Consider the following 24,634-nt stretch of genomic DNA (forward strand, 5'->3'; position numbering starts at 1 on the left):
AAAGGAAAGTTTAATGTTGTATCAGGGTTTTTTTCTGAAGCTTCCACTAGGGGGAGAAATTGCTCCAGGACAGTTGTCTTTGATTGAAGTAGTTGTCAGTTTTCTCTCCACAGAGCTGAGTCCTACTCTCTTATGTAACTTTACAATGCTCTGTGAGTTTTAACTGCACAGTTCATTAACACAGGAACCAAATGTCACAGCCAGATTTAGTGCCTATCCCATTACACATTTTATTATATTAGTAGTGGTCATTATGCACACAAACACAATCTGTCTCTCTCCCTCTGACCTTCCCCACATTTTCTGTCTCTGTCAATACTCAGGCTTCTGTTCTGTTGTTTAAAAAAAAAAAAAAAAAGGTGCACCTTTGTCCTTTCTGTCACCTCAAACATGCACATAACCGAGGTTCCCACACGCTCAACTTTTTCCACTGCAGCAGCACCAGAACCTGTTTAATCACCCTGTCACCACCACTTGTACCCTTTCTTCCTCCTTTTTCTCTCAGGACATGACTTTTCTCCACAAGTCTCAATTTCACGCTCCCATTTGGATAATTACATTGGAATTATATTATGTAACATGTATTTCTTTACGCCTCTCCATATATATTTATGTATTTTAAAGTATATGACCTTAGTATCATGTAATTTGGTTCATGTGACCTTAAAAGTGGTATGGGCTGAAATACCAGCAGTCTGTTTTTGTGGGAAATACCATACTGCCAGACTACCAGAACCCCATTGGGGCAGACCAGACCAGGCAACAGGGTACTTGCTCACTCCTCCCCTTGAAAAAACAAACTCTCTTACCATGAAACACCTGTCTTTCCCTCCTCCACTCCACACTTCTCCTCTCTTCTGCCTTTGCTTCTTTATTTGCTCACTCACCACCTCCTTACCTACTTTTATTCCCCTTTTTCCTCTCAACGTATCCTGTTTTTCTACATCTGCCCTTTCCCATAAAGCTGTGTCTCTCTTGATGTTTTCATGTATCGTGTTGCACCCAGCGTGCACCTCTCAGGTGACAGGCCATGTGAGAGAAACAGCACAGTATCGGTCATTCGTCTATGACATCACTTTGTTTTCTGGTGTGCATATTAGATTTGCTATACCTTTCATGTCATCTCTATACATCTTGTTACTGTTTTTCCTTCAGGGGTGCCATTAGGGTCACCCAATTGAAACTGATACCTATGATCACTCTGTAACTTCAGAAGATAATCACTTGATTTGATTCGTCCTGCTGAGGCCTCATATTAACTTCAGATAAACGTGTGAATGCATTTTGCACAGAATGAAGACTGTGGATTTCACTTACATCAGAAACTTGTTAGTAAGGGTTTTGTCAACACGGTATGAACAAGAGGAAAGCGCTGTTTCAGTCTTCATTTGAGCACCTGAATAATTGTTTTAAGACTGACTTTAAAGATTGTGAAACTATTCTTTAAGTACATTTAGCCAATAATCCTTTTGTACTTTCACTGAAGTAGAATTTTGAATGCAACTCAGTACAAGTACTCTTATAGTGTGGCATTGGTGTTTTTTACCAGCCTAATTACTATACTAAGACATAGTTAGATATTTAAGGAAATACCCACTAGTCTACGTAGAGGGCTGCAGCCAGCCAGTTAGCTTAGCTTCACACAAAGACTAAAAAGTGGGCCACTGCAACATTTTTACACTTTGACTTTTGTATAGATTAAATGTGATACAATGTTTTCATTTGTGAGCTTTATAGGTTTTTCCCTGTTTTTTGTCTTAATGGTAAGCTAACCTAACCTCCTGCTGGCTGTATCTTCATGTTGAACTGAGGTGTCAGTTTTCTCCTCAAACTCTCAGCAAGAAAGTGAATAAGTAAATTGTCAGTGAAGGATTTGAATACATCTTCCATCATTAGTTGGCACAACCACACCCAGCTTCCTGATTAAATTAAGAGCAAACTGACCCTGACCATGACTTGGTTTGAATCTCAGTTTGGAGAAAAGTTATTCACATCTCCCAGGATAGACTGGCCTGTGTGGAAAAAACATTTATAATTGTCCGATACCTTGTTAAAACACTGCAGTCAGAATAGAAAAAGGCCTAACCATAAAACTTTTCACAGACCAGCTCTTACACGCAGTAAAGTTTATTCCTGTCTGAAAATGACTGGTCTACTTCATCACACAAGATTAGTTTTACATCTATGCCAGACTGGTTCACTGACGTTCGGCATCAGTGGAGAAGTTGAAAACAGAAGCAGTCACAGGACTTTCAGAACTCGCCCTGTACAATGACCACCGGAGGATTAAAATAGATGGGCCGTGACTTTGTCACAACATTAGAGCTATGATTGACAGCTTCCTGAAGTGGTTTCCTTTTTTAAATTGAGAGTCATGACTCCAGTCTTCAACCTCTAATGTGTTTTTCTGTTAAACACCAGTCAAACAGGTAGCTGCATAACAGAGATGAATGTTGGTTGTAAAAGAGGACTGACCAAGCAGTTTGATTTCCTTAATACCAAAGTAGATTCAAGGAAGGAAACATTTTGGTTGAACAAAGGTCAATTACAGAGTTTTACAAGGATTTATGACTGATTTATCATTTTATCATCACACAAGAATAGATTAACATTTTTGTGCTCTCGTATTTGTGTGAAGACAGGTAGCATAGCTTAGCATAAAATCTGAAAACGGGGAAACAGCGAGCCTGGCTTGGTCCACAGTTTACAAAATCTGCCTACCAGCATCTCTAAATCTCACTGATTAGTGTGTTGCATGCCATATGTTTAATCCGCACAAAAGCTACAATGTGAAACATGTTGTGGTTTTACTTGGGAGGTTATTAACTGGCCGAAAGCAGTGACTTTGTTGGTTGCCTGGCAACTGCTGCAGCTATGAAAAAAATGCGTCTGATGCTGATCTAAAGGTACATTGCCTTTGTGAGGGAAACAATGACTGTATGTGCAATACAGAAATTACTCAAATGCAAGTAGTTAAAGAGTATGTTATCATTTTTCTCATCTAACTCATCCAACCCAAAAATATTTTTTCTGTTACTGATTGAAATCAGCTCAGTGAGTCATAAAATGTGCAAATCTGGCAAAGACTGGTGAAGATTTAGTCTAGGAGAGAAACAGGAAAGATGAACAGCTGGGGATGTTTACTGTGTCTGTAACTCATATTCATCTGTCTCTCCCTTGTTAGGAGTGTTCATGTTGCAGCAACTGCATTAGGACACTGATGAGACCTGCCAAATTGCCCATGGGCTGTGCAGTTGTGCTCACTGAAGAGCATTGCTTGGCAAAGGACTGTAAACATCTAACATCTATCACATGGCACAATCTAAATGGAGGATGAAGAAGAAAGTTGACTGACTCTCAACCTCTGAGGGAAATTTTGTTAATTCATTTTATCTTGTGTGCAGTGAAATTCTTAGTTACAATCTGTGCATAGCGAGAACTATAAAGACAGTATTTAAGTGAGGAACAATATGAAGAACAAAGTTAGAAAAAAGTAAGTACAGAACCAATGAGTATGTGCAATACAGAAATTAGTCAAATGCAATTAGTTAAAAAGTGTGCAGGTTGTTGCAGTTTTTGAACTGACTCAATCACCTTTTTAAGCTTGAGATTGAATATGGAATACAGATCATTACCTCCTGAAAGAGAGTTTAATTTTTAACTTATTCACCAGCACACATATTTCTTAGCACCTAAAATCATCACAGTTCATGTGAGAAACCAAGTGTGATGTTTGGCTTTTTAGGTCTAAGTCAGAACTTGCAAATATGGACATTCATAGCAGGAATGTCTCTGCCTATCACATTTCTTTCATCAAAGGAGGTCTCTGTGTTAGGGCAGGTGTGGCTGAAAACCTGTGGTTTAAAAGGAAGACAGCAGAGGAGGAGGCGGTGGAAGAGGAGGAGGAGGAGGTGGAGGAGGAGGAGGAGGTCAACCCTCATATGAGCGAGCCTTAAAACAATAATCCTGCTTTCACCCAGGACTCAGCCATTCTTTCCAAGTGATCATATCCTCACCATTCCCATGTCAGCACCACATGGTTAGAAATAATACACAGAAACAGCTAGCTCACCTGAATTCAAGATGAGGCAGTCAGAGAGCAAAACAATCAAAACTTACCTTTAAAAACTATGAAAACACATGTGTGTGTGTGTGTGTGTGTGTGTGTGCGTGTGTGTATGTGTGTGTGTGTGTGTGTGTGTGCGTGCGTGTGAATGCATGTGCGTGTGTTCACTCTCACTGACAACTGCTATTATACTATTTACTTAATACACTCCACTTTAATTTTCTGTCTTGGCACCTACATTGGTCTGGAAAAACAGAAGGAGTTCCTCCCCCCTTCTTTTTTTCCCTGTGGTGGAGGTCTTAGTAATGTAACCATGCTGTCTGGCCCAGCTGAATATATTTACTTAGTGTTAGGAGAGTCGTGGCTACAAAAGCAGGAATGTGCCTGAGTGTGACTTGAAAGCCCCTGTTACATTTTAATTTTTAACCCATAAAATAAATACAGAGCGGCCTTTCGATTTTTATGAATGGCTGCATTCATTCCCAAACAGCCCACCAATCAGAAAACAAACCCCCTTGTAAAATTACGCCCATTTGGAATGTCTGTGCCGTTGCCTGGACGCTGATTGGTTAGAAGTTTGAAGAGGGGCGAGCTTTGTCAGAGGGGTATAAATTAAGAGTGTAGCCGCTTCTCCCGGTAGAAACACAAGGACACAGATCCGAAAATATACAGCAACTAAGAGAGAGACTATTTAAGACTAACCATCACTCAGTGGAGTGTAGCTTTAAGATTCTATTTTATCTTTATTTGTATGAAACTTGTCATCGGCTAATTATGGCTTTTCTGATGTACCTGATTGTACTGACAACAGCCGTCATCGCACAGGTAAGAAATCCCCACCTGACAGAAGCTCGTGTAGCTGTGTGTGAACCATAAGCCTGCTTACAGAAAGTCTATTGTTGCATAAAGAGTATTTTTATGTGTGATATGTTAATGTAGCTACAAGTAAAACTGTGACATCCAGGGTATGAACAGCATAAACTAGTAAAAACTAAACTCAAATGTACTTTCAGAAAAGCTGACATTTAGCTTAACAAGTTGGATACACTTTTTTAAAATGTCTGAATTGACTTCATGTGCTTATACTACTGAACACAATTCCTCTGAACGTATTTGTCTTTCCTGGCAAGCAGCATGTCCACTCATGTCTACTGTTTTTTAAAGTACAGTGACTTGTTGATTCCTATAAACTGCAACAAGTTGGCTCTAGTGCTGGGCAATGACTCAAATCACAGGCCAGCAGGGGACTGGGTACAAAGCTGTCTAGACACTAAGGGAAGACCGGCCAGCTGTGACTTGACTTACTGTAGAGGGATATCGCAGTGTGAGAGTATTCAAAATCAACCACAGACACTGGGGGACATAATAACACAGGATCTATAATGAAGTTATCAGAGCTTTTTCTAATGCTTTGATGTTGGAAGACAACCTAGAACTGATGCAGTTAATTGTGCATCTGAATTTTCCAATTAAGTGTGTGGCATTGCTGGAGGAATACTTTCCTAGTAACAGTTCTCTAAGCAAGACAATGAGGTTCATTGTTGCCAATTTTGAAATGTTTTATCTTTTCTCTGTGGTAGAAAATGTTGTCTTATGATGTGATCTCCCTCTCTGCTCTGTCAAGGTGACAGCTAGCTGCCCAGCAGTATGTGAGTGCCCTGCAGAGCCTCTGGTTTGCCCTCCTGGAGTTAGTGCCGTGCCAGATGGATGTGGGTGCTGCAAGGTGTGTGCTGCACAGCTTAACCAAGATTGCAGCCCCACAAGGCCTTGCGACCACCACAAAGGGCTGGAGTGTAATTATGGCAATGATGTGACCATGGCCTGGGGCATCTGTCGAGGTGAGGGAGGAGGGGAAAAAACTGCATGCTGGGAGGGAAGGAATTTCACTTAGAAAAATTAGATTATTTTTACAGCTTCAACCTATTGGAGTGCATATAAACACGTTACCTTTATTTAAGACTATTATGGTGAATGTGGTATAACACAGTTCAACAATGTACCAAAGATGTCAAAGAAATGGATATTAGTTTATTCTCATTATCATAAAGTCATAACCATCACATCACAGTGATGAAGCAAACTGTAACCTTGCACATCCGGCCACAGGACAGGAGATATTTTAATGAGTAGTAGATGTTTTATGACAGGGGGTTTCAAAGATAAAAATACACTTTCCATCTGCACCATGCCAGTGCTGCCCCACTAACTATGAATAGCTGGTTCTCCCATAGTTTGGAGACAAGGAGTCTGACGCTTCCAGCCTCCTTATTTCCACTGACCTTTCGATCTTGGTGGTCCTCTGTGTGATTCTGTGTATTGCTGGCGTGTGGAGTTATTGTGTCAGGAGAAACTTTGCTCAACAAGGTCCAGCTGTTGAAATAAGAGCAGGTCCCTCTCACACGTAGTGGATGTAAACAGGATCACAGATTTTAAAGCATGTCCTGTAGAAACTTACATTTATATCTCTGAGATACCAAACTCATAGGCTGTGCCCATAATATCCTTGTTGTTCTTTGGTTTATACATCATTACAGTTTGTGTATGAACAATCTACAGTGCTTCTCACTAAATCTGATTTGTGAGTCATTAAATGTTTTGTTTCAGTTTATTAAGATGTGTGTCTCCTCTTGTCCTGTCTTTTCCAGCAAAATCAGAGGGTCGTACATGTGAATACAGCGGCAGGATCTACCAGAATGGCGAGAGCTTCCGTGCCGGCTGTAAACACCAGTGTACCTGCATCGATGGCGCTGTCGGCTGCGCTCCTCTTTGTAACAACAAGCTGCCACCGGCCTCGTCATCCTGCCCCTACCCACGACTGGTCAGAATACCTGGGCAGTGCTGCTTCAGTGTGGACTGCCATAAAGGCACCTGGCGTCTCCCACCCAAGTATAAGGTTGGTTTTATCACATAATGACAGTAAGGACTCTCTTAGTAAGTGACAGAAATGGCACAAATGAGAGAAATTGGAGTTTTTTTAGCAGTTACAAATGGTTAAGGTGCAACTCTTCCACTGCCACTATGTTCTCTGGATACACAAAACAAAGATGATTGAGATGACACAGAACAAAAACATATTTAAAAAAGATACAAAGATGATGGTATCAGATTATTATTATTATCATTATTATTATTATTATTATTATTATTATTATTATTATTATTATTATTATTATTATTATTATTATAGAAGCTGAAACCTGTAAATATCTGACATTGCTTTAAATAAGTAATATAAGCAATGTATCTAGAGCTGCAACAGTCAGTTACTCTGTTGTCAGCAAATGAAGCAGCAAATATTTTGATTATATAAATATTAGCAAAATTGCCAAATATTTGATGGTTCCAACTTTACAAATGGAAAGATTTACTCATATTACTTTTTTTAATATTGACAGATAATTGAATATCTAAACATGAGACAAAACTAAAAATGTAAGTGTGAATGTCATCTTTTCAACGTTTTTCTTATAGTTCATAGAAATACGGTGTGATATATAGTATATTAAATGATTCATTTACTAAGAAAATAGTTGGCAGATTAATTGCAGCCCTATATTAATTGATAATTGTTTCAGCTCCAAACTACAACATGTTTTGAGTTTTAGATTCAATCAAAATATGCTGCTCAGTTTCCTACATTGACAGAAACAGAGGGCAAAGGAGATGGGCACCATATCTGCAGACTCTCTTTATCTTTATTATCTTTAATGATTCAGTCATATTACTGAGGTGCAGACACTCAACACTGAACTCCACACTTGACAATGACATAAGAGTTGTCTGATTAACAAGGTTACAGTATAGGAGCTGTATGAAAATTGTCAGTGATCTTACACTTTCAGTTTGAAGAGACTACACCAGCTTTCACTTATTACTGCAGAAACTCCCTAATGAAGAGCACATGAGCAGAATGAAGAGCCTTTAATTATTGACAGATTCACACAGGTACAGAAGTACTCTCTCCTCAGACTGATTGCTCTGAAGTATCCTCTCAACGATCAGGACACCATGGTGATAGACACTGTGAAAAACATACAAGCGATATAGACAGGACTCCGGCACACTTTAACCCCCAACAAACAGCCCTGTCTCATCTTATCTTATCTCTTATCACAGATGCCTTCACCACCACAACACCAGCCTCAGCACCATCCCACCCAGCCTGAAAATGAGCTGCTCATGGCCAATGAGCTCACAGATGTTAAGTCCAGCGGCTGGGAGAGGGAACAGGGCTACAAACACCTGCCTGGTGAGAGAAAGGGAGACTGAGTGGGGAAGTTTGTAAGATGTATTATCACTTAGCTGTTGTTCTATGAGCTTAGGTAGTTGTTTTTCTTCTACTGACCCTGAAAAATATGCAAACAATGAATTTTCACAAAGTTAAAGGCAGAATGGATTTTTTATCCCTCTATGTATGAATTGTGTAAAATAATGAATATAATACTAATCATGTGAAATTATTAAACTACTGATGTACAGAGACAGGTGACGTTAACATGAGAAATCTCAATATAGAGACCTTTTTGGTTTGTTACTGCTGCATTTGAATTAAGATGGGTTAATAAGTAAAATCATTCAGCAGCTCACAAGAAGAAAGCAAAGATCAGAGGAAAGTCTAACATAAATAAACATATCATTAGTTTAGCACAAATGTTTTTCTGCTCTCCTATCCTGTTAATCATCTTGTCACCCCTCCTTTGCCTGTCTAATTCATGTATATGATTCCTCTTTTTCTCACTGCCCTCTCCCATTTCTCTCAGAATGGAACCACTTGAAGGACAAGAAATGTCCAGTCCAGACCACTGAATGGTCACAGTGCTCCCGCAGCTGTGGAATGGGCATTTCTTCTCGCATCACCAACAAAAACCCTCAGTGCAAGCTGGAGAGGGAGACGAGAATCTGCACCGTACGGCTGTGCCACGGCCTGACTGTTCCAGCCAAGGTAGACTGAACTTGACTTGAACTGAAGGCGACAGAGACAGATGGAGAGCATAGGTCAAATATCCACATTTCTGCCAAGATAGCTTCTTATCACAACTAACCTCTTGCACAGCGAAACCTTAACGCCTTGTGATAACTTATCAATAAGTAATTATTTCACCTCTTATCTATCCATGTCTGACATGGGAGGGGAAAAATAATACCTGCTCTCATTTCAATGCTTCCTTGTGTTCCCTCTTAAAGGCAGAAGCTGAAAACATCAAATCTGTGCCGCAAAGAATGAAAAATTAGATGTTTGGCACTGAGTAAATATGCTCTTAGCGCTAAAGCCATCTTTATCCCAAGCTTAAGAACAGAGATTATCTTAGTGGTACTTTCGGGAAGCTCTACATCCAGTGGGAACTGGGCAGTGCTGATTTACTCAGCGGTGTTTTGGTGGCAGGCAGGCGCCTTTTTAAATATAGTCCCCCACCCCCGGCATTCCTGCCAAGCAACTGTCCATAGCTAGGCCTCGTCTGTGTACTCAGAGTCCAGGGAAGTGGTGTGTCTATATTAATCCTCCATGTTGGACACACACTAGGAGCTCTTTGCTCTGCTAAGTTAAAGACCCTGGTGCCAAGAGCAATCACAGGTGTCAGTGTGTTTTAATAGAATAAACAGAATCAATGTTTAATCTTAAAATGATTCACTTAAATCGAAAAAAAAACAATCCACCTTTCTGAATCCATTTTAACATAACAAGTTGAAGTCTAGTCCTCTTAATGTGAGGCTAATGAGTTTGAGCGCAAAGCCGTTTAAATCTGCTGTTATGTAATACGAAAGGGCAGATAAAAGTAAAAGCTTATTAGATTTTTTTTTATAATAAAAGCAATGACATGATTTGTTTTGGTGATTTTTTTTTTTTGCTACTGAAGCCAATCAGGAATGAGCAACAACCTTCACTCTGATCGTGCATATGAAACTCATCCTTTCTGTTCTGTTTCTGTTATCCAACCACAGAGAGGGAAAAAGTGCACACCGGCCCAGAAAGCCCTAGAGCCCATCCGCCTGTTCTACGGAGAATGTGTGAGCGCCCGCCTCTACCGGCCCAACTTCTGTGGTGTGTGCACGGATGGACGGTGCTGCTCACCACGCCGCACACGCACAGTACCAGTGACCTTCGTCTGCCCGGACGGTGATCGCTTCCAGAAGTCAGCCATGTTCATCCAGTCATGCAAATGCAGCGATGATTGCGGCCACCTCAATGAGGTAGCACTGCCTCCACAGCACTGGATGTACGGAGACACACACAAATTCATAGACTAGTACAGTGGAGGGGTTAATTGTTTTGTTTTGATTTGTTACTGTGATGAGGTCAACTTTCTCGATGAAGGAAGACGCTTCAAGACGAGGGGCCATTTTTCTTATCTGGCTCCAAGTGAGTGAAGACCACAGGCAGGAAGGGCAGCCTGGGTTTTATTCACAGTCATAAAGGCAACCCTTATAGTAATATGTGTGTGACTGGAGCAGATTGTACACTTATGTGCTCCTGTTCAAACAGACGTGGGACCTAAATTAGAGCCCTGAAGCACCCCTGAACTTCCTTCACTCTGGACTGATTGCTGGTTCTGATGTGAAGGAGATTTTTTAGACCCTCAGATCAGCCTGAGAAGAGAAACACTTTTAAGAGCAACAGAGCACTTTGTTCAGCACTGAAACGTAGGAGATATAACTTTGACAGCAGTGCACAAGGATCACCTCACCTGCAGCAATAGCCTTACATACTGTGGCGCTAATGACTCCATATCCCACAATGCACTGTGACTTTGTGACATCCAGCAGAAGAATAACTTTTGCAGCTTCATGCAGAAAACTCCAGAATGAGGACGAAGATTTTTTTTTAATTCAAAATGTACAAAATCAGCACAGTATGTCATGAACATAAGCACAGACTGCACAAATTGTTTCTTACTTTTTGGCAAGCTGACATGACAAGCCATCTGAAAAGTAAATTTACACAAAACAATGAATGACATTGTTTCCCTGTAACTCACAGGCTGTTCAATGATAAGGAATGCTACCTGGAACTGACACAAGCATTCAGCAAAGACTGGACCAACACTAACTCTTTTCTTCAAGACATCTGATTTCTTGTTTGTGCATTTTAATGCAACCTAGAGAAATGTCTTACATGAACCTGTATTTCTTGAGAATTTATTTTGGATCACACTGTATTCTGTGTATACTTTTCCTTTATTTTGATCCAAGTTTATATTATTGTCACAGTTGTATACTTAAATGGATTAAGACGCCACAGTGTAGCAGTCACAAGTTTTCGTTAGTCCATCCATGTGATAAAACTGGCTGCTGAACTCAAGTTGCATGTGAGGTTTTATTTTAACTCAACCTGTACAGTTTCAAATTATCCTTGTTGGCAACCAGTTCAAAGTGGCCAGCTGTTTGGAAAAACACTGCCTTCAAACTGCCCTGTCTTCAAACTATGATAATAGCGCCCTCTGCTTGTGAGGTTAATGAACTACAATCAAAAGTGGCAGCACGAAGTTTTTATTTTATGAAATGTAGTGTTAATGTATGTTTTGTGACATCTGACACTCTTAAATGTTTAACAACGTGCAAAATTAAATCCAACACCATTAAAAAATAAGGTATAAAAAGTTTATTTCTTCAACCAAAACAATATATCCATGGTTTTAACAAGAAAAAACACTAAAACAAGCAGCCGGAAAGACATGATAAAATAAAAAAAACTGTTATCATTATGAACTTTCCAACATATACGGTGAGAAGGGGACTTCAAAATAAATGGTGATTTTTTTTTTTTCCTCCACCAAAATACAATTAAGAGGGTCACACAATCTTTGCTGGAGATATACTTCAGGCTCATCTGGACTGTTCAACTGCAACAAGAAAAAAAAAAAAGTTAAATATGGAATCATCAGAGAAGGTGAAGAAAAGAGACACAGCTATCAGGTGGGATTTCACATTTTAATGTATTTATGTGAAGTATATCCTTTATGCCAATACATACTAGATTATACCTCCATTGGTAGTTAGTGAAGACATGCATACAAGTATCCTGATGTAACTGACATACTGTGATTATATGTAAACCTTTCTGTCTATTCTGGCCCACTGAGTTATCGCACTAATTAAGGATGAACACATACTGATTTCTGACCAGAAACCTTTTTGATTACCAGGATGTGTGAGAGCAAATCAACTCAGTTACAGAAACAGGGCGTCACTGTGCCAAGTGAAAGACAGCTGAATGCAACAGGAGAACAACTTACTGTAGGAGGAGATATCAATCTCCTCTGGTAGCTCTGCTACGTTGACCTCGAAGCGGTCTTGGACCTCATTCAGGGTCTTGGCGTCGGTCTCGTCTGACACAAAAGTGATAGCCAGGCCTTTGGTACCAAACCTACCAGCACGGGCCACCTGAGGTTTGGAGAACACGAAGTTAACACTCAATGGAAGAAAAGTAGGAGTGCCATCAATTTTCAATCAAGAAATGGAGGTTACAAGTGAAAAGGTTTTGAAATATTTCTGACTCTAAGATGTACTTCTAAATATATATTCTAATCTATAAAACTTAGATGTATTTCATAGCTGAACAGACCCTGTGAAGGTAAGTGTCAGAATCCTCCGGCATGTCATAGTTGAAGACGATGTTGACTCGCTCAATATCCATTCCACGGCCAAACAGGTTGGTTGCCACCAGGATCCGTCGCTGGAAGTCTTTAAACTGTTGGTACCTGGATAACCTGCAACATCATAAACCAAGAAAATAAGTCCAATAATATTCCAGTCAGAGAGAGATTAAGCACGTCAACCAATCTCACACAATCGCATAATCCACCCACACAACTAAAATCAATCTCTACTGTGTGCTGCTTTATTACATTGTTATGCTCCACAGATTGATAGATAAACCAATTTGATTAAAAATTTAGAAAAACCACTGAAGTTTGAAGTGTACACAAAATTACCAGAATCCTGGAGTGATAAATAAGAAGCTCTCACCTCTCCTCCTGTGCCATACCCCTGTGGATGGCGATAGCAGGGAAGTTCTGCTCCACCAACAGCTGGGAGAGAGCCACACAACGATGCACTGACTTCACAAAGATCACCACCTAACAGGAGCCAAAAAAACAAAAAAATATTAGTATTTTATGTTTTATTTTACTGAGGAATACAAGCCAGCCAATATCAAAATACATTTCTCAACAAAAGGACATAACATTTATACATATAACATAACTTTTTAATTACTTAAAGAACAACAAAGCTGCAAATGTATTTCTTATTAAGCAGTTTCACAAAGATTTAAAGTAATATAAAAAAGATAAAAAAAGTTAAAAAAATCTGACTGTACCTGGTTAAACTCAAGCACATCGAGCAGGTCAAAAAGCTTTCGGTTCTTCTCACTGTCCTTTAACTTGCAGTAATACTGCTGTAAGCCGTGAAGTGTCAGCTTGGTCTCATCATCCACAAACACTTCCATGGGCTAAAAAGCAAGGGATAGGAGTCCAGTATTAATCTCTCACACATATACCTTTGTAGACTACATTAGAAATCCAAATGAGCATGAAACAATGTCCAATACATATGAACACGAGAGGTAAGGACCATAAAATGAGTGGGGGAAAAAAACACTGTTATATCTCTACAACATACAATTTTCTGAACTTGACAATGGAAACATGTCTGTTCTCCTGGACTGCAGCATAGCCAGGAAAATGGTTGTCCTGACCGAGCAAAATCTTCCATGGAGGATCACTTTGGCCCTCTGATATGGCCACTTATGACACTGACAGCCACAAGTGGGCAAAGCGACGAGGGACTATACCACAAGCACTCAACTACCCCACATGTTGACTACACAAAGCCAGAATAAACGAGACAGTCTTAATAACTGTAATTATAAAATACGTCATCAATAGAATAATAGGAATTGTTTATGGATGTCTGCATGAAGCACAGTGGTGGAAGCAATTGGAAACATCAGTAAATGTTGACGATAACTCACATCTTGCATGAACTTGCGGCAGACCGGGCGGATCTCTTTGCTTAGTGTGGCACTGAACATCATAACCTGTTTCTCATGAGGTGTCAGCCTGAAGATTTCCTGGACGTCACGCCTCATGTCTGTGTGAAAAAACAACTATTAAACCAAGATCGCACAACTATAAGCTCACCCATTATCCCTAACTGTCAGGTAGTAATTTCTCAAGTTTATTTTCAAAAAACTAAACTGACCCTGATTACTACATTCATCATTAGATCACAGATTGAGACAAACCACAGTCCTTCACCAAAGCTACCAATTTCTCATCAGCTCTCACTCACCCAGCTGCTCCAGCATCTTATCACACTCGTCAAGCACAAAGTGTTTGATGTTCTTCACGCTGAGGGTCTTGTTGCGGATGAGGGCTAGAGTACGTCCTGGGGTTCCGACGACGATATGAGGGCAGTTCTTCTTCAGGACCTCCTCGTCCTTCTTGATGGCCATGCCACCGAAGAACACTGAAACTTTGACAGTGGGCATGTACTTGGAGAAGCGCTCATACTCTTTGCTGATCTGGAAGGCCAACTCTCGTGTGTGGCACATCACAAGGACAGACACCTAGCATAGAGAGAATGAGGATATGCATCTTATTAACTGCTTAGTCTTTATGTAGTGATGGCGTTTAGGTCAGCTCACATGTTTTACTGCTCCCTGACTTCACTGATCTGGTAAAAAACTTTATGGAGTAACATTTCAAAAATATCTCTGTGCCATTTGAAAATGTTACTGTTATTTCAGCAATTATAATGATATCATATGGTTCCTTTATAAATCCCAACTATCACAAGATCATTTAGACCTGAAAGGGGCAAATTAAATATCCCTTTCTAGAAACCACAACATCCCCGGTTTGTGTTCGAACAGTTGCATGTTATACCCATCTCTCTGCTGTCATGCAAAGCCAAAATTTGGCAATAAATATTTGAACCAGTTAAACAGGTTCCTTTATAGACAAACAAAAGTTTTACTGTTGGGTCACCAAATCCCACTTGCTCCATCAAGGTGGGCACATTCAGTTTGTTTTCTTCAATATGAATTTTTGTGAAAGAAATGTGTATAGCCATCATTTAATACCTTTTAATGCATATGCTGTGTTTGGTGCGTGTACAAGAAGCCTTGGGTGTTAGAACCAGACTCAAAAATTGTAACACCTGACAGCTACAAAAAAAATAATCCAAAACTAGTCTAAATTTGCATAACAGAATCATACCATAGGAAACACCATCTAGTCTGTAAGCAAGTATATAGAAGAGGAATAATCCCTCATTTTGACTCAGCAAGACAGAAATGGAAGACAACCAACTCACCTGACCATCCACAGGTTCGATCTGCTGCAGGGTGGCCAGTACAAACACTGCCGTCTTTCCCATACCAGACTTGGCCTGACACAGGATGTCCATGCCGAGAATAGCTTGTGGAATACACTCATGTTGGACTGAAAATAAAACAAATGCCAGATGTGAGTGAGTGAAAATGTCAAACACATATTAAAATTACAGGATATGAGAAAATGAGTGTGCTCAGGAGTATGACTTAATTTGTTAAATTTGGGTTTAGATGCGCAGGATTTTATCCTTCCATTCACCTTCAGAGGGATGCTCAAAACCACAGTCCACAATGGCACGGAGCAGCTCTGGTTTGAGGAGAAAATCTCTGAAGCCGGAACTGTGGATGGACACATAGGATCCCTTCACCTCCTTCTTGTTTGCTGGGGTTGCACTCTCTGGGGCTCCTTGGGGCTCCTCATCCTCCTCGTAGTCCAGAAGTTCATTATCAACGTCAGTCTCAGCCATCTGTATGAACAGCATGAACATAAATTAGACCGTGTATAAATTCCCTTTAAGGACATGTGGTCTTACAATTCAAGTATCAGAAATTCTTCAATCTAATATCAAGTAATGCCATGTCTTCTTTATACTTACTTGTGTAGTGCTGTAAGTAAGCTATGGTAATTATTGTGGGTGTATGTTATGAATCAAATCTTTAATTAAAAACAGCAAAATGTTGAAATAACACATTTGTATTGTACACCTAATTCGCAGTGAATCTTAAAGTCCTAGAGCGTTAAACGTGTACACACTCAACATAACCAACGTAACTTGAGTTCGTGTGGGGTGCTGCAACAATCAGAAACTAAACAGCTGCCTCGATAATTAACCAAATGCTTAGCAGCGTCCTCTAAACCAAAGTTAGCAGGCCGCCGCAGAGGTTCACCTTAAAATGAATGAAACCTAAAGAGAGTGAAGTTAACATTTACCTCTCTAAGTAGAGTCTTCACCCACCAACGTGTAAATGTAATCGTTTCGCTATTAATATCTACACAAAATGCGAGCCGGCAGAAACAGCGCACTCAAACAATGGACTCCCCGTCCTTTCCCTTCATTCAAACCGGTTAGCTAGCAAGCTAGCAGCTGCACGGGACTCACGACTAACTTTAAACAGACATTACGGTAACGTTACAAACTTCACTAAATGCACATTGTTACGTATGTGTATGTTAAGTGACCTCCAATACAAAACATTCACTATAACTGGATAATTTAAGTTAATTGGCCCAAAACTAAATGAAGCGAATGATATAACGCGGCTAGCATGTTAGCTACTCAAGCAACACTCAAAACCGCAACTTCAGCTACAGCGACAAAGTATTCGAGACAATTCTCAATTAAATAAACATTGAATATATCTACATACCGGCGTGTTTAGTCCAAAAAAGCATGAAAACAATGCGCAGTTACCTTGCAGTGATGTTCTATATCCCGTCGATGTCAACGTACGTGATCGGAGTGAGCTAGCAAGTGAGCACACATGTATGGTGCGTTCAGGTATATTGCGAAAAGACCATAGACTGTATATAAGAAAAAACCTCCGAGTTCCGATACGGCATCAACCAATGGCTGTGAAATGAATATGTTCATATGTTTTTGCTCGACAACAACAAAACTACTAGAAAATGTGTTGTTTTATTTTATGTATCATGTTATTCGGGTTTTGTTCAACACTTTATTCATAAAGAATATCAAATAGAAATTATACATCATTATCATCAATAGGTCGCAGGGTAATCGGTTACCCCACAACATAAAATTACTTTCATTCTAGAGTCTACAAATATTCATATTCCAGTTTTTTACAACCATGACTGTCCTAATAGTCAACACCAAATATTATATTATTAATCCCAGTATGTAGGACAACACCTGAAGGCATCAGTCACCTGACAACTGCGCCTGCTCAGTTGGAACGCGTCCATTCTTCCAAGGCTGTGATTGGTCAGAAAGGGTAAACGTCATATCTGTGACGTTTACTCAAATGAAATACAACTGTGCTATTATTATAGCAGTACTGTCACCCATGTTATATTTTCGAAAGGATCATACATTATTGTGCAAGACATGACCATTGAGTTTTTAGAGTTACCGTATTTTCAAGCATTTTGCTAAAAGAGCCGAAGACCCTGGGGCACTGCAGTCTCCAATTTGTCCCCTTGATAGCACTGAAGTAAAAACATTCGACCACACATCTTTATACCTTACTGTCTCTATCTTTCTTACGCTGTTGTTTGTTTTACGTTTGTTACTTCATGATTATATCTATTTCTTTTTCTGAGGACATCTGCACCACACTGAATTCCTATTAATTATTACAATTACGATCAGACTTATAATTACAATTTAATTATAAATCTGATTCTGAATGATTTTACTCATTCTGATGATTAAAAGTTAGAATCTTACCAGATAACTATCTTCATTTCTCTTACTGCTGTAGGGTCAAATCTCCATTTACAAACTGTGAAACCATGCTGGGGTGATACTACCGTATTAATGGGATGATGTCAGGTTTGGTCAACAACAACACCACACATTCAAGCCTGAGTTTTAAATCTAGGGTCTCTTGGAATGCTGATTTAGTACCCAATCCTGTGCCACAAGATACAAACAGTCTGACAGAATCTGTCAAGCATTCATGATTTTGTCCGACAAATTCACATTCAGTTTTTTGAGTTACCAACCATTACACAGTGCTCCAGTTTTTTTTAAACTGCACTAACAAGCTTCACACAAATCAAAGATACAGGAATAAAATCAACAAGAAAGAAACCCTTAAAGCAAACATATGATAAAAATCTAACATGTGCAGAGTATAAAACATAATGCGATGTCAAGCATAAAAGACATCAAAATTATTCATTGGCAAAAATGATAAAAAATTCAAGAGATGGGTGCCTTGACACCAAAAGCACGATCTATAGACACAGGAATAGCCAGCAGGTTCCTGTCTCACCTCAGGCTACACACTGGTTGGAAAGAGAAAAGCAACACTTGTAATATAATCTGAAGATTGACCATTGGGTTCCACTTATTACAGAATTTGATCCACATATTAAAAACAAAATGGGGCTAAACAAATTAACCTACTATAATTCCACTTTCACTGTTTCACTATGAATAAATTGTTTATTTTATATTGTTTATTTTGTTGGTTGAGTACATTTTGATTATGTTTTATGTGCATATTTTTAGATACTTCTCTATCAATCAGCCATGTCACCTTGCTCTTACTGCTCTTACTTTGCAGCCTCTTGCTGCTGGATCTCCTGAAAGCAGTTCTTATCTGCTCTCATACACACACACACACTCAGCTTTTTCACAGCATACAGTAGGGTGTCTGCAGCATCTTATCTACTGCAGTCCAATCATGCTGCACCTCATACACTATAGAGAAAATGAAGTGGATGTGCTCTAGCATTGGCGGCACTGATTTTGATGTTGGGCAGGTAGGGTTTCCTATGACATTCAGGAATTGGTACTCCAGTGTCTTGACAAAATCCTTTTGTATAGCAGTGACTCAGTATTTTATCTGCCTTAACAAGTTAATCTTAAAAAAATACAATTGTGCCATGGCCTTTTCCTTTACCTTGTCAAATCTGATATTCTATGCTTCAAGTTGAGGAGCTAATAGATTACCAAACTGGGTTCATATTTTGAGCTTAACATTTAATATCATAAACCCAGTGGGCTGTAACTCATGAAGATAAATTAAATTCCATTCCAATTTTGTAAAGAAGTCAGTGTTGGGGAGTAACATGTAACAGCATTACATAATTTAATTACCAAATGAATGTAACTGTAATGTAAACTATTACGGTTAAATTATTGTGTAGTTAAATTACAGTCAATTATGAAAATGCTGATGATTACAAAGGGGGTTACATCTGAAGTCAGACCTTTAAGATTTTGCTCAGGAGAAGGAGGATTTTTTTCCTCATTTCATAATATACATATATTGCTGTTTTTAAGTCTTTAAAATAAATAGTTTTTTATATTTTGTAAATAAATCATGACGTGGACCTTATTTGGAGCACACATGGGCTTAAATGGTGTCCCAGTACCAATTAATCCCATGCCAGACTTTTGACTTTAAAAAAAAATAAAGTATCTTTATTTTATATTCCAAAATCGACATGAGCTAATGAATACAGTTTCAAATGAGATTTAAATCTTGCTTTATAAGAAATGATCTCCCTTATAAATCATGTCAGTATCAGTGAAAAACACCTGAACTTAAATTTAGGTGGGTTTAATGGGTGCACTTACCCTAACAGCTGAAAACATTTACAGTTACATTACTTTTATTAAGTAAATGAATTGGGTCACTAGTAATCTGTAATCTATTACATTTCCAAAGTAACCTTCCCAACCCTGAAGATAGCAAATGGTATTTGAATTAAAGAGGTTTGTGGATATAGAAGTGTATAGGCAGTAGTTAAAACAGAGGCTGACTGAAACTCTGTCCGTCACGTTTTTGTTAACATAATTAATCATTTAGTTGCCATACACTCAGATCTGCTCCTGTTAAACTGGTTAAACTGAGCCGACACCGCTGTATGACACCTGCGGGCCCCGCCTTCCAGCAGAATAAAGCTCCACAGTGATTGGTTCTTTTTTGTTGTCCCTCCACAGAAACCCCGTAGTCTCAAAAGCCCATTGGTCGATGGCATGCCAATCATATCCCATCGCGCAACCTGATTGGTGCACCCCACCTCGTGCTCGAGAGAAGGCGCAGATCGCCAGCCATTCTGTGGAGATTTACTTGTAATGATTGATACTGCCGTCTACACCATGTCCCTGCTGCTGTCATGGTTATTTTAGCGGCTTTCTCCAAAAATATTTTTCTCCTCTAATTCAAGTCATACACACACACACACGCGTGCGCGCACACACATACACACAGGAGCAGCTGTGAGACGCGGCGCTGCCTCCGGTTGATCGGCGGCAGGATGGCACTGCGCTGCTCGGTACCTGTGTTTGTCTTCGGCGGTCTGTTAAGATTTTAATTGGCTGATAACAGAGCTACAGTTGACGATAACGACGGTGTGGCTCCGATTATGGAAAAACAACCCAGGTAAGCATTTCGGGTTTTTATTCGTGTCTTTGAGGAGTGTATCTTTTTTTATTCTTCTTCTTTTTTTTTAATTGAATGTAAGTGTTATCGCGAGGAGCCTTATTAACGGGCCCACGAGCTTATTATCAATTTAGAGTAAAAACTAAACAGGTCGTCATAACAACACATAATTAGTAGCGTTTGTTACAGCTTCATAAACAGCAGCTTCATCCGCCTGCTCCGTTTATCTCGGTGTAAAATTCCACTGTACAGCCTGCCAACTGAGACACGGGCCCATTCATCAGCCTATAAACCATATTTACTGCTAAAGCGCATAGCATGTTGTCCATATTGACTTTCCTCGGCGTCCCGTCCTAATTTCATGTTGTTACACAATCGCGTCGCATTTGGGAAGCCGGGGGGACATTTGGTGCCGCAAAGAGGAGATGATGATGTGTCATTTTGGCTACAGATGTTGATCCAGCCGAGCCATGAGTCGACTGCATAGAGAATGTAGGCCTGTTGTTCAGGCATCCTCAAGCAGCAACAGCAGCAGCAGCAGCAGCAGCCGGGATAATGAGCTGTCATGTCCAAACAGTCAATAGCACTACAGCCTCCTCAAGAATGAAGCTGCAGGACAAAGGATTACAGGAGTCGCTCTCATCTTTAATAAATACTGCCTGAAAAGGACAGTGGATGGATGACAGAGTGGCTGCTATGATGTGTCCACCTGTGAGTGTCCAATTTTGTCCTTGATCGCCATAAACTGTGAGCTAAAGATAATGAGCCTCTTCTCATCATCAGTCACCTTGGCTAAAAACGTCATTTAAATAAATGGTTTTCTGGGTTTGCCTGAAATCCAGCTGTTAGCCTGAAATCCAGCTGTTTTCACTGCATCTAGTTCCAGAAACCCCTTTAAATGTGTTCGACTAGCTTGTATGACAGACTTTAAACCCAGAGGACCAGGACTGGAAACCACTGAGTTAAATGACTCAATGCTTTAAATCTAGGCCAGGCACATATCATTTTTATCTCCAAGTGTAATTTTAAAAAAGTAGGGGACATACTTTTTGGGCAGTGACATTAAAAGGATTAAGGATACTGCTGACTAGTCACAATATTGAGGAGCTAACCCAGGAATTTATCATATTTGTGGTGGGGTGGAGGGCTATTAAATGAATGAATTGTCTTATTCTGTTGACTGTAATTATGGCTGAAACTCCCCATGACTAAGGACATGTCTGAGTAATGGCCTCATCAAGTCTGTGTATGACATACAGTGAGATTACTCTCAGGCTTATCGGTGAAATCCTCTCACCACGCACAAGGCATCTCACACATTTCACCGTCAAGGAAACGGGTATCTGATTCTCACATCCTGGTGACCTTGTTTTTTTAAGTGCTGCTACCTCGAAACTACTTATTTATCTGATCCCACGGACACACGCGAGCACGCACAAAGGCACGCAACGGATTACATACTAGATCTGTGACACACGAACACACCTTACCAAACCCTTTCCTCTATACTAACTGCTGCTGCTGCCTCAATGTTCGTCTGGATAGGATCGTTTGGATAAACAGTCCCTGAGTTTTGCGTACATTTTTGTGTATGTGTTTGTGTGTTTGTGTCCATTTGAATCTGTGCATGTGTGTGTGTGTGTGTGTTTGTGTGTGTGTATTGCCTCCAGCAAGAGCAGGAGGAGGGATATCATCTCCCAGCTTTCTCCCTGTGCTGTGCAGTTTGTTTTCCGGCTGCTGTCCAGGTTTATTATTGTCAGCAACCGTGTTTGGTTGTAGATGTCGGTGACAAACAGGAGCCCCATGTCCAGGTCATAAACATGGATAGACTTGATTTTACATAAGTGTGCTATTTCCTGAGATTACAAAGAAGCCTACGAAGTAATCCAACTAGTGGTTTAATCCAATAAGAAAACTGGAGATGAATAATCAAAGAGGAACATTATGACTTTTTAATTAGCTGCAGTTGTATAGGCAATTATTGTCACATGGAATACTGTTATTACATATAGTATGCTCAATGTCTATTTGTGTGTAACTACCTACAGTATTTTTGTTAATCAATTAATTGTTTGTTGCTGTCTGTAAACATTAGAAAATATAGAAGCATCACATTGTCTCAATGGGATTCCTTGTTTAATCCGACCAGCAGGGCCAAAAACTCAAAGATTTACTATCAGAAGGGAGAAAAAAGGCAAATATTCACATTTGAAAAGGTGGAACCAGTGATATTATTTTTGCCATTTTGCCTAAAATAGTCGGCAATTCACTTTCTGATGATCGACTAATCAATTCATTAAAAAATCACTTCAGCCGTAAAATGATAAGCATCTGATATGGAAGGTCATGTTATGTTTTTTCTCACCTACAGTGCATTTCTTTGTTGTGTCAGTTAAATAGCAGCACTGCTCACACACAATGGTAAAACTAAAGAATTTACTGTTTTAATGGGGTTGATTTGTGACACAGAATATTGTCCCTCTGAAGCACTAAAGTATCCCGCTTAATGCTTGTCTTCCTGGCTGGTTTGCTGGTTTAGTGTTTGTGTGCTGGCCAGGCCCGTGCACGATGCTGCACTTCATCTCCTCTGCTGACACATGAAAACAGAGAGAAGCTTGATGAGCTGGCTGCCGCGGTTTGAGCTCACTACGACAGCAGCTATTCCACAGCTCTTTCCCTCTCTGCTCCATTGTTCTTATGCCTGCAGATATGTAACTAGATCTTTGTAGATTTTACACTGACTCAATTGTCATCTCATTTTTTTTTTTGGACTGCTGCATGTTGGATTTATACCAATATGTTAATTATGTAAAAATAATGAGGCAGAAATATACATAGAGCAGCTATAAATGTTTTAGAAGAACTCAGTCCGGAACTCATTTTGAAATAGTTTGAGCTCTACCCAGAATATCACCTTCCTTTCTATTCATTCACTGGTTTCAGTAGTCATTTGATCTGTCTCCTCACCCATTATTGTTTCCTGAGGACAACGATTTCATAAGCACATACTTACATTGCTGTCACACGCAAACACATTGCTATTCTGTACAAAAGGTCTGATCATGTTGTCAGCATAGTTATGGTCTTGTTATTGTTTAAAATACATGTGAGTGGATGATTTACTCCAGGGTAAATCTATGGGAGTATCATTAACAACACAGACGTGTTACTGAGGCAGAGACTGAGGCATTTTGAAACCCATGTCATGACGCTGTGCTGTTGATGATGATTGCTTTGCACAGTCAACCTGTAACATGATTTGTCCTGTGAGCTAACGCACAATAGTGTGCTTGAGCTTTTATGTAAAAGGTTTTGAAGCTTAAATGAGATGGCAATGAAATGTCTTCAGATTTGCCTACTGTTATGATGTCAGATATCTGTGTTAAACAGGATCACAGGTCCAAAACATGAGGTGAACGTATGTATAAGCCCAGACTTTGGCCTCCTCTGAATGTTTCATTTGCAATGTTACTCTCCAGTCCCTCCTTGTGATGATGATGACAGAGTATCGTGCATTCCCACAAACAGCTAGCTGTTCCATAGCCTTTGTTGCTAAGGTTGTTCACTAATGTATCTTGGATTAGATTCTAGATTTGAACATGTATGGATGTATTTGAGATGTTTCTACTTCAAGTAAAGCTGAGAGAAAGAAGTGAAATCTGAATATTTTTTGCTCATATTGCATTCAGAGGTGCCGGAAATCAGTTGAGACACAACTTCTGGAAACTAACCAGTCAGATCTTTGAGAGAAGGGCCTTATAGAGACAGGAGCTAAACAGCCTGTTTCAGTAAGAGGCTGAACTGAGGTGCTGCAGAAAGGATGAGTATAAGATTAAAAAAGGTAAACCTCTTAAGTTTTAAATCTTAAGAGAGATTTTTTTTTTCACCGAGTCTGTGAACACCTGCCCTGAGCATCCTACTATCAGGAAAGTTTGACTATTTTTCTCATTTCCTCAGGAGATTTTAGGTAGTAATAAATTACAAAAAAAACAAGCATGCAAGAAACAAAAAAAGAAAGAAAATCGAATAAATCTAATTTTTAAGTTGTTGTTTGTGAATTTGTTTTGTAACTGTTTCCTCTCACGGCCATCTTAAAGGCAAACAACAGATGTTTGTAATCAGAACGGGTGATTAGACAGCAGTTCAGCTAC

General features: G+C 39.6%; 2 protein-coding genes across 2 annotated transcripts; one reads left to right on the plus strand and one right to left on the minus strand.

Annotated features, from left to right (window-relative positions):
- The first annotated feature begins 4,724 nt into the window (after nt 1-4,724).
- Nucleotides 4,725-10,882, plus strand: LOC128364697 (CCN family member 1-like). Its single transcript, XM_053325291.1, has 6 exons — nt 4,725-4,891; nt 5,691-5,904; nt 6,712-6,959; nt 8,183-8,315; nt 8,827-9,008; nt 10,007-10,882. Exons 1-6 carry the CDS (start codon nt 4,841-4,843, stop codon nt 10,310-10,312), a joined length of 1,134 nt encoding a protein of 377 aa, XP_053181266.1. The 5' UTR covers nt 4,725-4,840; the 3' UTR covers nt 10,313-10,882.
- A 596-nt stretch (nt 10,883-11,478) lies between these two features.
- Nucleotides 11,479-16,890, minus strand: LOC128364675 (ATP-dependent RNA helicase DDX39A-like). The gene is made up of 10 exons (XM_053325269.1): nt 16,814-16,890; nt 15,661-15,868; nt 15,383-15,510; nt 14,357-14,633; nt 14,037-14,155; nt 13,383-13,514; nt 13,031-13,140; nt 12,627-12,771; nt 12,298-12,445; nt 11,479-11,904 (listed from the first exon to the last, which is right to left on the minus strand). Exons 2-10 carry the CDS (start codon nt 15,866-15,868, stop codon nt 11,888-11,890), a joined length of 1,284 nt encoding a protein of 427 aa, XP_053181244.1. The 5' UTR covers nt 16,814-16,890; the 3' UTR covers nt 11,479-11,887.
- Nucleotides 16,891-24,634: the final 7,744 nt, after the last annotated feature.

This window comes from Scomber japonicus, chromosome 2 (genome assembly GCF_027409825.1).
Source record: "Scomber japonicus isolate fScoJap1 chromosome 2, fScoJap1.pri, whole genome shotgun sequence".
Lineage (NCBI taxonomy): Eukaryota > Metazoa > Chordata > Actinopteri > Scombriformes > Scombridae > Scomber > Scomber japonicus.